Source organism: Nannospalax galili, unplaced genomic scaffold (assembly GCF_000622305.1).
Source record: "Nannospalax galili isolate Female #2095 unplaced genomic scaffold, S.galili_v1.0 scaffold979, whole genome shotgun sequence".
Taxonomy (NCBI): domain Eukaryota; kingdom Metazoa; phylum Chordata; class Mammalia; order Rodentia; family Spalacidae; genus Nannospalax; species Nannospalax galili.
The window spans coordinates 1,687,592-1,700,386 of record NW_008343671.1 but is presented as its reverse complement, the minus strand read 5'-3'; the positions used below and the strand labels follow the sequence as shown (position 1 = coordinate 1,700,386).

Here is a 12,795-nt window from a genome sequence, read left to right as displayed (position 1 = left end):
GAGAGAGAGAGAGAGAGAGAGAGAGAGAGAGAGAGAGAGAGAGACCACCTAACCCTTTCTAAATTGCCATCCAAAGTCCTCAGTCATCCCTCTCTTGGCCAGTTTCTCCTCAGTCCCACTCTCTCATTACAACTCAAAAAGACCATGAGGTTGGTTGGTTAGTTTGTTTGAGGTTGTTTTGAGACAGGGTCTCACCATGTAGTTCTAAGTGGCCTGAATTTACTATGTAGTCCAGGCTGGCCTGGAACTCACAGAGATCCACCTACCTCTGTCTCCTACGTGTTAGGACTAAAGGTATGGGCCACCATGTCTGGCTTTTGTTTATTTTTAAAAATTTATTTATATAAGATAAAGTCAGTGTTGCCCCAACTTCAAGTTCTGAGTTCAACTAATCCTCCTGCTTCAACATCCCAGTGCTGTAGAAACCTGTGCATCCCAGGCTAAGTGTGGGATTAAAAACAGAAGAGCAAGGTATATTGATTACTATGAGTAATCACGCCAAGCCTCAAACCTCCCCAATAAAGGGAGCTAAACTACAGTACTGACCTCGAGCGTTATTGCCAGGATTAACTTTGTTTGGAAAGGGTCTCTCTTTCTAGCCTAAGCTAATCATCTAATCATTATAGTCTTGTGCTACTAGAGTCTTATGCCTAGCTTTAAATTGGTAATGTTTATGATAGGGCCTAACACGCAAACACTATATGTGTTGTTATTGTTATTGTGGGTGTTTTTTTTTTTCCTTTACTGAGACAAGTTGATCTTATATAATCCAGGTTACCCTGAGACTTCCTACATAGCTAAGGATGATCTTGAACTTCTTGTCCTCCTGCCAGTGCTTCCCAAGTGCTGGGATTACAAGTGTACATACCCTGTTTACAAGATCCTGGGGATTGAACCCAGGGATTCATGAGTGCTAGACAAGCACTCTATCAACTGAGCTACATTCCCACTCTATTGTTATTATTGTAGTTGAAGTAAAGCATTCATATAAAATCTTTTAAATCTTAAACTATCAAGAAATATAAAAGATTACTATTATTATTTATTTGGCTGGGGATTGAACCCTGGGCTGTGTGCATGTTAAGCATGAGCTCTACCATTGAACTACACCCCAAGCACTACTATTGCAATTTCACAGTAATTAAATCTTGGCGGGGGGAGATATGAGTTTATACCAGATTTTTTTTTCATAAAGCAGAGAAGATTTAGAAGAGAAATTTTATTTTTTTCATTGCTGGGTTTGAAATCAGGACCCTGTGAATGCTGGGCAAATGCTGTATCACTGACCTGCATGGCAGCACAAATTTCTTCTGATTCACTATAAAAGTTTTCTCTTCATCATCATCTTGGTGTGTGTGTGTGTGTGTGTGTGTGTGTGTGTGTGTGTGTGTGATGGTGATGATGATGATGATTTAACCCAGGAGCTAACATATGTAATACTCTGTACTGCTGAGATGTATCTCCAGATTTTTTTCTTATCTTTTTTACATTCATTATTTTTTTGTGTGTATATGCATGTATGTGGACATGTGAGTGCGTGGTGCACATGGGCCACAGCTTGCAAGTAGAGGTAAGACAACTTGCGGGAGTAAGCTTTCTGCTTCTACCACGTATGTTCCAGAAATCAAATTGAAATGGTCAGGCTTGGCAGCGTCTTTTCCCACTGAGCCATCTTGCCAGTGCCCCACTCCCTGCTTTTACATTTATAGTTATTGGTGTTTTGTTTTGGGCTTTTCGTTTTGTCTAGTTTTTGGTTCTTGAGGCAAAGTCTCACTATGTAGTCTAGGCCCGCCTTGAACGTGGATCCTCCCGCTCCGCCTCCCACGTGCTGGGCTTGCAGGTGTATGTCACGACTTCAGTTTTCTAAAACACCAGGTAATGCCTCCAGTGAAAAAAGAAAAAAGAAAAAAAACAGTCTTCTTCTCCCTTCACTTCTCTCTCCTGTCTCTGGTATTTGATTTGTTTCATGTTGATGCTCTGCTTGCTCACTCCAGAAAGATAACCCCAGGACTGAATTGTCTGAAATGTTCAGAGTATGGCATTTGGGGAGTATTTTTGTAGAACCATGAAGGAATGTGGCTTCACACATGGGAAGTCCTGGGTCACAGAAACACCACCCTAAGCACCCAGACTTCAAACGAAATGGAATACTTGGCATTATCATGCTGTGTTGGCCGCCTTACATTACCAAAACGAAGGGAACAGGGCTATGTGGATGGAACAAGGGACAAGAGCAAATAGGTTACATTTCCCAACCTCTCCAAAGAGCCTCTAGTCTTTGACCTAGGGCCCGAAGCTTCTTGACAGCCTTTTTATTTTCACCAGCCCGGCAGCAGAGGCCTTGTGTAAAGGTTTTAGGCTTATCACAACTGAGGGGGTGATTCATCGCCAAAGTCAAGGTTATTAGACACCCTGGAGCTCCTCCGCCTTGCCAGGTGCAAATGTCCAGGGAGCATAGCAGGGCCTGTTTTATGAACTAGTATTAATAGTAATATTTCCATTAAATATTTATGAAGTGCACCCGTTCTGATCCCTGGTGACCCTCCCACCACTCCCCTACCCTTCCAGCAATATTCAGGTCTCTAACCCACTGTCCCACTCTCGGAGTAGGCTGATTCGGAAGGAGAGAGGTGACGGGTCGCCAGGGCTGCTCAGTTGGCCCTGATCCTGGGGCACTAGAGCGTCCAGGTTCTCCCGCGGGACGGAACCCGCTTGCGGTCTCCAGGGGCTCTGGATGCGGAGCCTCCCCTGCGGTTCGAGCCTCCCCCGAGTCGTACGCACCACACCTGGGCCGGGGCGGGGAGGGAGGGCTCCCGCCGTGTTCACCTGGCCACTGCCCCTTCCTGCGAGTCCTGGCCGGCGCGGCGAGGGCTGCCCTGGGGTCTCCGGCCCCAGGTGGGCAGCGCGCCCTGTCTGGCTCCTGGACCTCCCCGCCGCCCGGGCCGCAGCCCGCCGCCCCAGCCCCGCGCCTTTTTCTCTCTTTATCATAAATATATAAATTATGCTAATTACGGGCATTGCATATTAACCAAACCCGAAACCTCCCTTGCCCGGCCCCCTCCCCCTCCGTGCAAACCCCTCCCCGCCCAGGACCCCGCTACTTACCGGAGCCCGAAGCCCAGCCGCCTTCGCCCCCGCTGCCCGGCGGCCACCGATTAGACATTCATCTCACAGCCCGGCCCGGGGCCGGAGCTGAGGCCGCCGCCCGCAGACAAAGAAGCCAGTGCGGCTGGGCCCGGCTCGCTGGGCCCCGGAGCCGGTCGGGACCCGCCGCGGTCCCCGGGCCCCCAACCCAGGCTGGGCAGAGCCAGAGCAGCTCGGTGGGCTGCGCGGGACGGCGGAGGGGACCTGGAGCGGGCCGGGACGCTGGGGGTGGGGGCGGCCAGGTACAGATTCCCCTCCTTCCCCCTGCCACTGCCCCCCCTTCCCCCTCCCCCCTTTCCCTCCTGCTACTTGGATTTTTTTAGCTGCTGCGTCATGAGCATAATTTATGCAAAGAGCTTTGCCGCATGCTGCACCGCCCGCGCCAGCCGCCGGGGGCGGCGCTCAGGGAGGCAGCAGTTCTGGGGAGCCACCAGCCAGGGAAGGGGAGCGGGAGAAGGGGACCCTCAGGAATCAGACCCCAGCTGTCTCCCGGGATGGGAACCTAAGGCCTGTGGACAGGGCTACTCAGCCCCCTCCCTCCCGCAGAAGGTCTTTGCATTTCGGGGAGGGAGGGGGGGTCCAAGAGTAGGAGCTGGACCGCTGGTGTCTCCACAAGGGACCCTGTGGCATCTTCCCTTCTGCCCAGGGGTGGGGCAACGACGACTGTGATGCTCGGGTTGTCAGCTGCCCTTCTCAACGTGAACCTCAAGTTCAGGACTCCTCCCAGGCCCGGGACAGCGCTCAGTCTAGCTGCACCTTCCGAGCAGCCGTGGCTGCACATCCTGGAGGGGAACCAGGTTCCGAAGGCTCCTCTAACCCTCCTACCTGCGTACGAGATGTGAAAAGAAAGACAAAGTTTACTGTAATGCAGAAGAAATAAGCTACGGCTTTGGTGGCTTTGGTGGCCGCGGCAGTGGGGAGGGTTTGGTTTATCTAGTGGCTGTGGGAGGCAGGGGAGACTAAGAAAAGGCTGGCTTGGGGGCCACGGGAAAGTAGTGGACAAGTGAAGCCCAAAGGAAAGGGAAAGAGTGACAATTAGAAGGAAGGCTAATCCATCCAAGGACGAATCCAACGTCAAGGCGGCTCGGCTTGCCGTCAGCCTCTGCTTCCCCTCTTCCCCACATTTTGGGGTCTAGGGTGACCTTAAGGTAGACAGAGGCAGCCTTAGGAGAAAGGAAGTGGAGAGTGGGACCCTCCCAGACTGTCCCTTAAGCCCCTCGGGTGCTTAAGGGGAGAGGAGGAGCAGAGCAGCACCGGGTGGCTCTTGACTGCAGGGGGGGGGGGCACATTTCCAGGTTACCTGAGGTTCTGCTCACAAAAGTTTGCAACAGAATTGGGCCTGTCAGCTGCTTTATCCTTGGGGCCGGTGAGGAGGCACTGCTGGTGGTAACCAATGGGTCAAAAGTAAAAAAACTTGGTTTTGTGTTTTCCTCCCAGATGTTCCACTAGTGGTCCTGCGCTCTTATAAAAGGCGGGTAGAACCTGGCACTACCCTACCTGTAGTACCAACGACTAGAGGCTGAAAATGGAGTGAACCTATAAATTTGGGACCAGCCTGGAACAGAGACCCCCCCATCTCAAAAAAAAAAAGAAAGAAAAAAAGAGCTGCCCAGAATGAACGAAGCTGGCTTAAATCCCCAGTTCCACATAAAACTGGGCATGGTAATTCATGCCTATAATTCCAGTTCTCAAGAGGTTGAGGCAGGTGGATTGCTAGGAGTTTAAGGCCAGCTTGGATTACATAGTTATTTAGTGAGTTCCCAGGCTAATGGGGGCAAAAGAGTAAAAAAAAAAAATGCTGGAGAAATGGCTTAGCAGTTAAGAGTGCCAGCACTCATGTTGGGTGGGTCAAAACCACCTGTAACTCCAGCTCCATGGGATCCGACACCTTCTAACCTCCAAGGTCACCACAGTGCATTTGGCATACATACACACATAAATAAAAATAAATCTTTTTTTTAAAAAGGATAATTAGAGTAGGGTGTGGGGACATATGCCTTTAATCCTAGCACTTGGGAGACAGAGGCAGGTGAATCTTTGTGAGTTCAAGGCCAGCCTGGTCTACATAGTGAATTTCAGGCCAGTGGGGACTACAGGGAGACCCTGTCTCACAAAAAGGGAGGGGTAATTAATTACAATCACTGTTTCACAGCATTAAGTTATTATAGCCAATATGTGAAAAACTCTGGAGACTGTAAGCTCTATATAGCCATAAGGTATCAGTACCCTTTTGACGGTCCTCTAAGCCCTACGTGACATGACACCCTATCACACTTCTTAGGCTTGATGCTTGTTCTAGAGTCGGGTTCCTCCCTGTGGCTGTAAATTCTTTGAGTATCTTGGTTGTAATTTGCTCATCTTTGTGTTTCCTTCCACTCCTTAGGTGAAGAAAGGGGACAGTGATTGCCCCTGAACTTACAGGAAGGCAAAAACTCCTAATTCTATGTACTTGTATTAGTTTGCTTCTCTATTGCTATGATAAAAGCCTAACCAAAACCAGCTTGGGGAGGAAAGGGTTTATTTCATCTTACATACATTTCTAAGGCACAGTCCATCTTTGGGGGAAGTCAGACAAGAACTCAGGCAGGAACCTGGAGGCAGGAACTGGAGCACAGACCACAGAGGAATGCTGCTTACTGACTTGCTCCTGTATCCTGTGCTCAGCCTGCTTTCTTACACATCCCAGAACCACCTGCCCAAGGGTGGCAGCACCCACATTGGACTGGGCCCTCCCACATCATTCAATAATCTAGAAAATGCCTCACAGACATGCCCACAAGCCAGTCCAACAGATGAAATTCCCCAGTTGAGGTTCCCTCTTCCCAGGAGTGTCAGGTTGACAACTGAAGCTATCCAGAGCAGTGCCACACATAGACAAAAGGCCCTGGGTGACATGATATCAGAGACAGTTTGAAGAAAGACATGGATGTGACCAGAGAAGATCAGGGAGACATACACTAAATGGGAATCAGCTTTCTTTGGGAAAAGGAAGCTTTTGACATTATATACACGGCTTCATTGCTTAAATGTTTGAAGAACAAGGGCTAGAGAGATGCTCAGTGATTAAGAGCCCTGGCTGCTCTGGCAGAGGACCTGGCTTCAGCTCCCAGAACCTACATGGTGGCTAACATACATCCATAACTCCAGTTTTGGAGGTCTGTTGCCCTTTTCTGGCCTGTGAGGGCATCAGGCATGCATGTAGTAGACCTACATACATGCAGGTAAAAAACACTCATACACATAAAATTAAAATAAATAAAATCTTTAAAAAAAACATTTGGAGAAGCCAGACATGGTGATGCATACCTTAAATCCTAGCACGTGGGAGGCAGAGGCATGCAGATCTCTGTGAGACTGAGGCCTACTGTACATAGTAGGCCTAGCTATGGCTATAGGGAGACCCTATCTCAAAAAGACCAAAAAAAGGTTTGAAGAACTTATGTTACTTTTTTGTTCCATTTTTATTGCCGTGTAACATACAATAAAGTACAATAAGGTACAATAAATCTTTGTTGGTTTATGTATGTACGCCATGGTACTAGGGAGTAAACATAGGGCCTTACACAATTTCTTTAGTGTGTGTGTGTGGGGGGGGTGCGCGCGCATTTATTTACTTATTTATTTTACAGTGCTGGGGACTGACCCTAAGGGTTATACATTCAAGGCAGAGATTCTACTACTGAGCTATATCCCCAGCCCCAGTGTGCTTTTCTTTTTGACTCACACACAGTAATTGTACTCCTTATGGAGAACAGCGAAATATTTTAATACATATGTACAACATATGACGATCATATCAGAGTAATTAGCACATCTACTGCTTTAGACAATTATTTCCTTGATTTTTTTTTCTGTTTTTTGATACAGGATCTCCCTGTAGCCCTAGCTGTCCTGGAACTCAATATGTAGACCAGGCTGACCTTGAACTCACAGAGATTTGCCTGCATCTGCCTCCCAAGTGCTGGGACTTACAGGTGTAGGCCACCATGGCGGTGACAATTATTTCTTTTGAAAAGTACACAAATCTTAAGTGTACACTTTAACAGATTTTTACATATACATACATATAATCACTATTCAACACAAGACACAGTGTCTTTCCAACACCTGAGAAAATTCCCTGATGTTCCTTGATAGTCAAAACATTCCCAAAGTGATTTCTGTCACCACACAGTAGCTTTGCAGCTTCATTTGTTTTTGTTTGAGGCAGTCTTATGTAGTCCAGGCTGGCCTCAAACTAGATATGTAACTGAGGTTGATTTTGAACCTTTGATCCTTCCACCTCCACCTCCCAAGTCCAGGGATTACAAAAGTGTTCCATCATGCCTGACTTCAATGGTTTTTTTTTTAATAATATGTAGTATTTCACTACATAATGATACCACAAATTATCCATTCTGGGGTTGTTTTTCTTGTTTAAGACTGAGTCTCTCTCTAGCCCAGGCTGGCTTGGACTCAAGATCTTGCTCCATCTGTCCCTTGAGTGCTGAGATTACAAGTGTACCACCACAATCAATTCTCCATTCTGTTTTTGATGAGCATTTGGTTTGCTTCCTATTTTAGGCTCTTATATGTAAAGCTGCTATGAACATTCATGCACAAATCTTTTTGGTAAACATACATTTCTTTCCTTTGGGTAGATACTGAGGAGTGGAAATGATAGGTTAATGATATATGTTTAGCTTCTGTAGATAATGCTAAGTAGTTTTCTAGTGTCTGAACCAATACATAGCATTACCGTAATGGATGAGAATTCTAGCACCAGGAACATGGGAGTTTTAGTTGTTCTACATCTTCACCAACACTTAGCACCAATACTTTGTGTTTGCAGTCTTCTTGCAATAAAATCTGTCACTGTATACTTAAAACAACAATGGGGCTGGAAGGATGGCTCAGAGATTAAGAGAACATACTTCTTTTGGAGAGAATTCAAATTCAGTTCCCAGAACCCATATTGAGTGGCTCAGAACCACCAGTAACTCCAGCTCCAGGGGATCCAACACCTTCTTCTGGCCTCTGAGGGCACCTTCACTCACATGCACATATCCACACATATACATGATTTTAATAAATAGATAGGTACAACTATAATGGATCTGGGGGTGTAGCATAGTGGTAGAGCATTTGCCCAGCACCCTGGAGATGAATATATTTCCATGTGAAAGATGCCACCAGTAGCTTCCTTACGCTTCTGATGGAAGCAAAATTCTTCAACAGGATCCTCAGACCAGCACATTTCTTTTTCTTCCTCACTCCAACTTCCTACGCCTTTTGAGATTTCATCTGGTCAACAAATACTTATTATCTTCAATGAACGGGGACTAAATTGGGCACTAATGTCTAACTGAAAACAAAATGGACTCCTCTCTTGAAATTATACTGAATTTTGTAAATAGGCATTAAGCAAAAAGTAAATACACAAATATACTACCAAACATGGTGCTACAATCAAAAGGTGATATAAAGACCAGCACGCAGGAGGCAGAAGCAGGCCAGCCTGGTCTACACAGCGAGTTCCAGGCCAGCCAGGGCTACATAGTGAGACCTTGTCACACCCCACCCAAAAAAGGATGGTGATAGAAGATAATGACGCCAAGAGCAAGGAGGGAGTCCTAGGTAAAGCTAGAAGATGGGACAGGGAGAAGGCAGGAGGAGCAGTACAGGTAGTGGCCATGGGGCAGGAAGGAGCTTGGGGTTCAGGACACTGAAAGTGCATCATTGTGGCTGTCTTAGTCTATTTGGTCTGTTCTAAGTACTATAAAGTGGGTCACTTTGAGCAAAGAAACTTATTTCTCCCGGTTTCTAGAGGCTGGGAAGTCTAAGACCAAGTTGTTGGCTGATCTGATATCTTATCAAGACCCATTTCCTGATTCGTAGGCAGATAGCTTCACACAGTGGAAAGATGAGGAAACTTCTGCATTCTCTTTTCCAAGGGCACTAATGTCATTCATGAAGATACACTCTGATGACCTAATCAGATCTCAAAGGTCTCCAAATACCATCACATTGTGGGTTAGAATTTCAACCTATGAATGAGGGTGGAGGAATAATCATCTGTGCAGAGCAAGTTGGAACACAGGAAGTGATGTGAAAATTGCCCAAAGTGAGGTTTGAAAGGTTGGTGGGGCCCACATCAGGTACTCTCGGCCATTCATCCTTGAATTCTAATTAACTGGGTCATTTCTTTGTTTGGAAAACTCTTCTCAAGATTTATTTCCTCCAAGAAACTTTCTTAAATCAAAATAGCACATTGTTGTAATGAATATTTTTACTTTATTACATCATTGAGCTGATAATTTCATAATATAATTTACAGTTTTTAGGTCACTTTGTTTCTTCTTTTTCTGTATTTTAGTGTGTATGTGGTGTGTGTGTGTGTGTGTGTGTGTGTGTGTGTGTGTGTGTGTCAGGGGGCACATCTGGAGGTCAGAGGACAACTTACAGGAGTTGTTTTTTCCCCTCCCACCATGTGCTTTCTGGGGATCAAACTCAAGCCATCAGGCCTGGTGGCAAGCACTTTTACCCACTAACCCATCTCATTGGACCCTCTGTTTCTTGAGAATGTATATAATTTACCTAAAAGGTTAATGACAAGGTCTTTTGTCCTCTTTCTCCTCATCTTCTCCAGGCACTCAGCTTATGAAAGATACTTTGTGGGTAATGAGAGCCCTCTTTGGCACAATGCCTAGAAAGCTCCTGGCTTCTTGGTAGATAAGTCCTGGGGGTCCCACCTTCCTTGGCATGAGAATTGACCCATTTTCAAGTCATACAGAACTTGTCATAGAACAACCAAGTTCTACTGGGATCCATGAATATATTCCCAAGCACTTCCCTCGGTTGCATGGGTAACTTGGCCTTCCTCTAGCCACCAGGTTAAGACACCCAGTGTTCTTGCTGAAGGGATGAGGCAAGGGCAGATGAGAATGAGTTGAAGTATGACACAGCAGTTGCTCAGGTTGGTCATCGGGAGAAAAGCTCTCAGCCATGAAGGGTAGAAGAACACCAAAGCATTCCCAAGGCTTCTGAGGCCAGTATTCATAAAACAAAGCAATGACTGTCTTGCTCTTCAGACTGTGAGGACACTGGACTACAGATGTATGAATGGCCCTTGGGTGCTGCGGACAATACAAGGATGTCTTAAGGTAAGGAGTCAGAATTTTAGACAACTTGCATATGATAGAGTATGGCTACGCATGTCCCGTTTTTACATCCTCCTGAAATGCAGTGTTTTATTCTATTTAATTAGCAGTGACATGAACCTGTACTGATGGGTCGCCATTACTGACTCTGACAGACCCCCTAGCAGCTCAAAGGGTAAATATGCCTTTTTAAAAAGGTTTTTTTTGGGGGGGGGTAATTTTATTTTAGTTTTATTTTATACAGTAACAAGGTGAAGAACAGTATAGCTCATAAATTATTCACCAGACCTCACAGGCATGTGCATATTCATCAGGCTATCATGCATTATTCATAAGAAGTTCACTTCAACTGCTAGAAGAAAATGAGGTTATTGATTGAAATGCTGAAGAAATGTGGGCTTTTGCCCTCTTCCTCCTCTTCTCTCCAATAAGCCTGTAAATCTCCCATTAAAAAAAAAAATGGTATAGGGACCTGGGCATGGCGGCACACGCCTTTAATCTCAGCATTTGGGAGGCAGAGGCAGGTGGATCTCTGTGAGATTGATGCCAGCCTGGTCTACATAGTTAGTTCCAGGATAGTTGAGGCTACAGGGAGACCCTGTCTCAAAAGACCAAAAAAGAAAAAAAACAACACAAAAACAGGGTTTGGAGAGATGGCTCAGCAGCTAAGAACAGTGACTGCTCTTGCAGAGGACCCAAGTTCAATTCTGAGCACCCACATGCTGGGTAACAACAGTCTGTAACTCCAGTTCCAGGGGATCTGAAACCCTCTTCTGACCTCTGTGGGCATTGTATGACAAGGGTGAACTTACATCATACATGTAGGCATGAGTGTTAACTCATACACATAAAATAAAAATAAATAAAATATATTTAAAAATATTAAAAAAAATAACGCTGTGCGTGGTGGTGCACGCCTTTAATCCCAGCTTGGGAGACAGAGGCAGGCAGATCTCTGTGAGTTAGAGGCCAGCCTGGTCTACATAGTGAGTTCCAGGCCAGCTGGGAGACCCTGTCTCAAAAAGACCCCCCCCCCAAAAAAAAAGAAAGAAAAAAACCCCAGCAAACATTAAAATAGAGGAAAAGAAAGCTCAGAGGAGGAAATAAATTGGCAGAATTCACCAACATTTATTGAACTCGTAAAGCCCCCTCACTCCTGCTACATAGTAGCTAGGTACTGTGTTCAGGGAGTAGCCAAACAGGTTTCTTTGGGGGCAGGGAGTGAAACAGGGTCTTATACATAGCCCAGGTGTCCTGGAACTCACTCTGTAGCCCAGGATGGCCTGAAGCTTGTAGCAATCCTCTCCTGCTCAGTCTCCTGAATGCTGGAATTAGTAGTGTGTACAATGTTGCCTAGCTTAGGACCCCCATCATAAAACAAAAGCTGCTTCAACAAAACTGGTTGGTATAGTTATTGCTTCTACTGTTGAAAGTCTTTATTAGTAGCTCGGCATGAAACCATTCTGGTCTACATAGTGAGGTCGGTCCAGGTTAGCCAGGGCTACACAGTGAAACCATGTCTCAAAAGGAAAAACAGTATGTATTAAAAACACAACAGGGGCTGGAGAGATGGCTCAGCGGTTAAGAACACTGGTTGTTCTTGCAGAAGACCCAGGTTCAAATCCCAGCACCCACATGGCAACTAACAACTTTCAGTAACTCCAGTCCAAGGGGATCCGGCAGCCTCTTCTGACCTCCGTGGGCATTGCATGACACGGGTGCACTTACCTACATGCAAGCAATACATGCATACACATAAAATAAAAATAAAGAAATTTTTTTTAAAAAGTTTTAAAAAACCCACAAAACAAGGCTGGGCTTGGGGACACACACCTTTAATCCCTGCACTCAGGAGGCAGAGGCAGATGAAGCTCTTCGAGATCTAGGCTAGCCTGGCCTACAGAGTGAATTTCAGTTGGGGCTACAGGGAGGTCCTGTCTCAAAAAACAAAAGAAATTAAAAAATTAAGAAGAAAAAAAATGAAGAAGAAGAGGAGGAGGAGGAGGAGGAGGAGGAGGAGGAGGAGGCGGCGGCGGCGGCAGTGGAGGCAGTGGCAAAGAAACAAGAAATATTTATTTATTAAATCCAGGCTTGATCTGGTCTGTAGTGCAGGCCTGTCATCTCAGCTACTCCTGAGGCAGAAACAAAAGTTCAAGAGCCTGTTTCAAAACAGAAAGTTTAAAAAAGGGGGATGGGGAGGGCTGGGGATATAGCTCAGTGGTAGAGTACTAGCATAGTATTCAGGAGGCTCTAAATTCAACTCCTAGTACTGTCAAAAGAAAAAAGAAAACACCACCAAGCCTGGCAGCACCAGCTGGCATCCCAGCATTGGGGAGACTGATACTAGAGGCCAGCTTGGGCTACATAATGAAACAGAACTTTTTGGGGGGGAGGGTCTTTTAGAAATAGGGTTTCAGGGGGGCATGGTGGCGCACGCCTTTAATACCAGCACTCGGGAGGCAGAGGCAGAGGCAGGTGGATCTCTGTGAGTTCGAGGCCAGCCTGGTCTACA

The 12,795-nt window shown here is 46.1% G+C and overlaps 1 protein-coding gene and 1 long non-coding RNA gene across 8 annotated transcripts in view; both read right to left on the bottom strand.

The window, feature by feature from the left end:
• Positions 1 to 3,418, bottom strand: part of Pou6f1 (POU class 6 homeobox 1) — a 32,817-nt gene extending 29,399 nt beyond the window's left edge. For all 7 annotated transcript variants that reach the window (XR_003850599.1, XM_029566876.1, XM_029566873.1 and 4 more), the window contains exon 1: positions 3,106 to 3,418. Coding sequence is in view for 2 of the 7 variants with exons in the window: in XM_029566869.1 (XP_029422729.1) it covers positions 3,106 to 3,163 (58 nt within the window). In the remaining 5 variants the exon portion in view is untranslated. The remainder of the gene's footprint in view (positions 1 to 3,105) is intronic.
• Positions 3,419 to 9,495: 6,077 nt separating this feature from the next.
• Positions 9,496 to 12,795, bottom strand: part of LOC103739612 — a 13,088-nt gene continuing 9,788 nt past the window's right edge. Inside the window, exon 3 of the long non-coding RNA XR_003850600.1 lies at positions 9,496 to 10,259. This is a non-coding gene — a long non-coding RNA (uncharacterized LOC103739612). The remainder of the gene's footprint in view (positions 10,260 to 12,795) is intronic.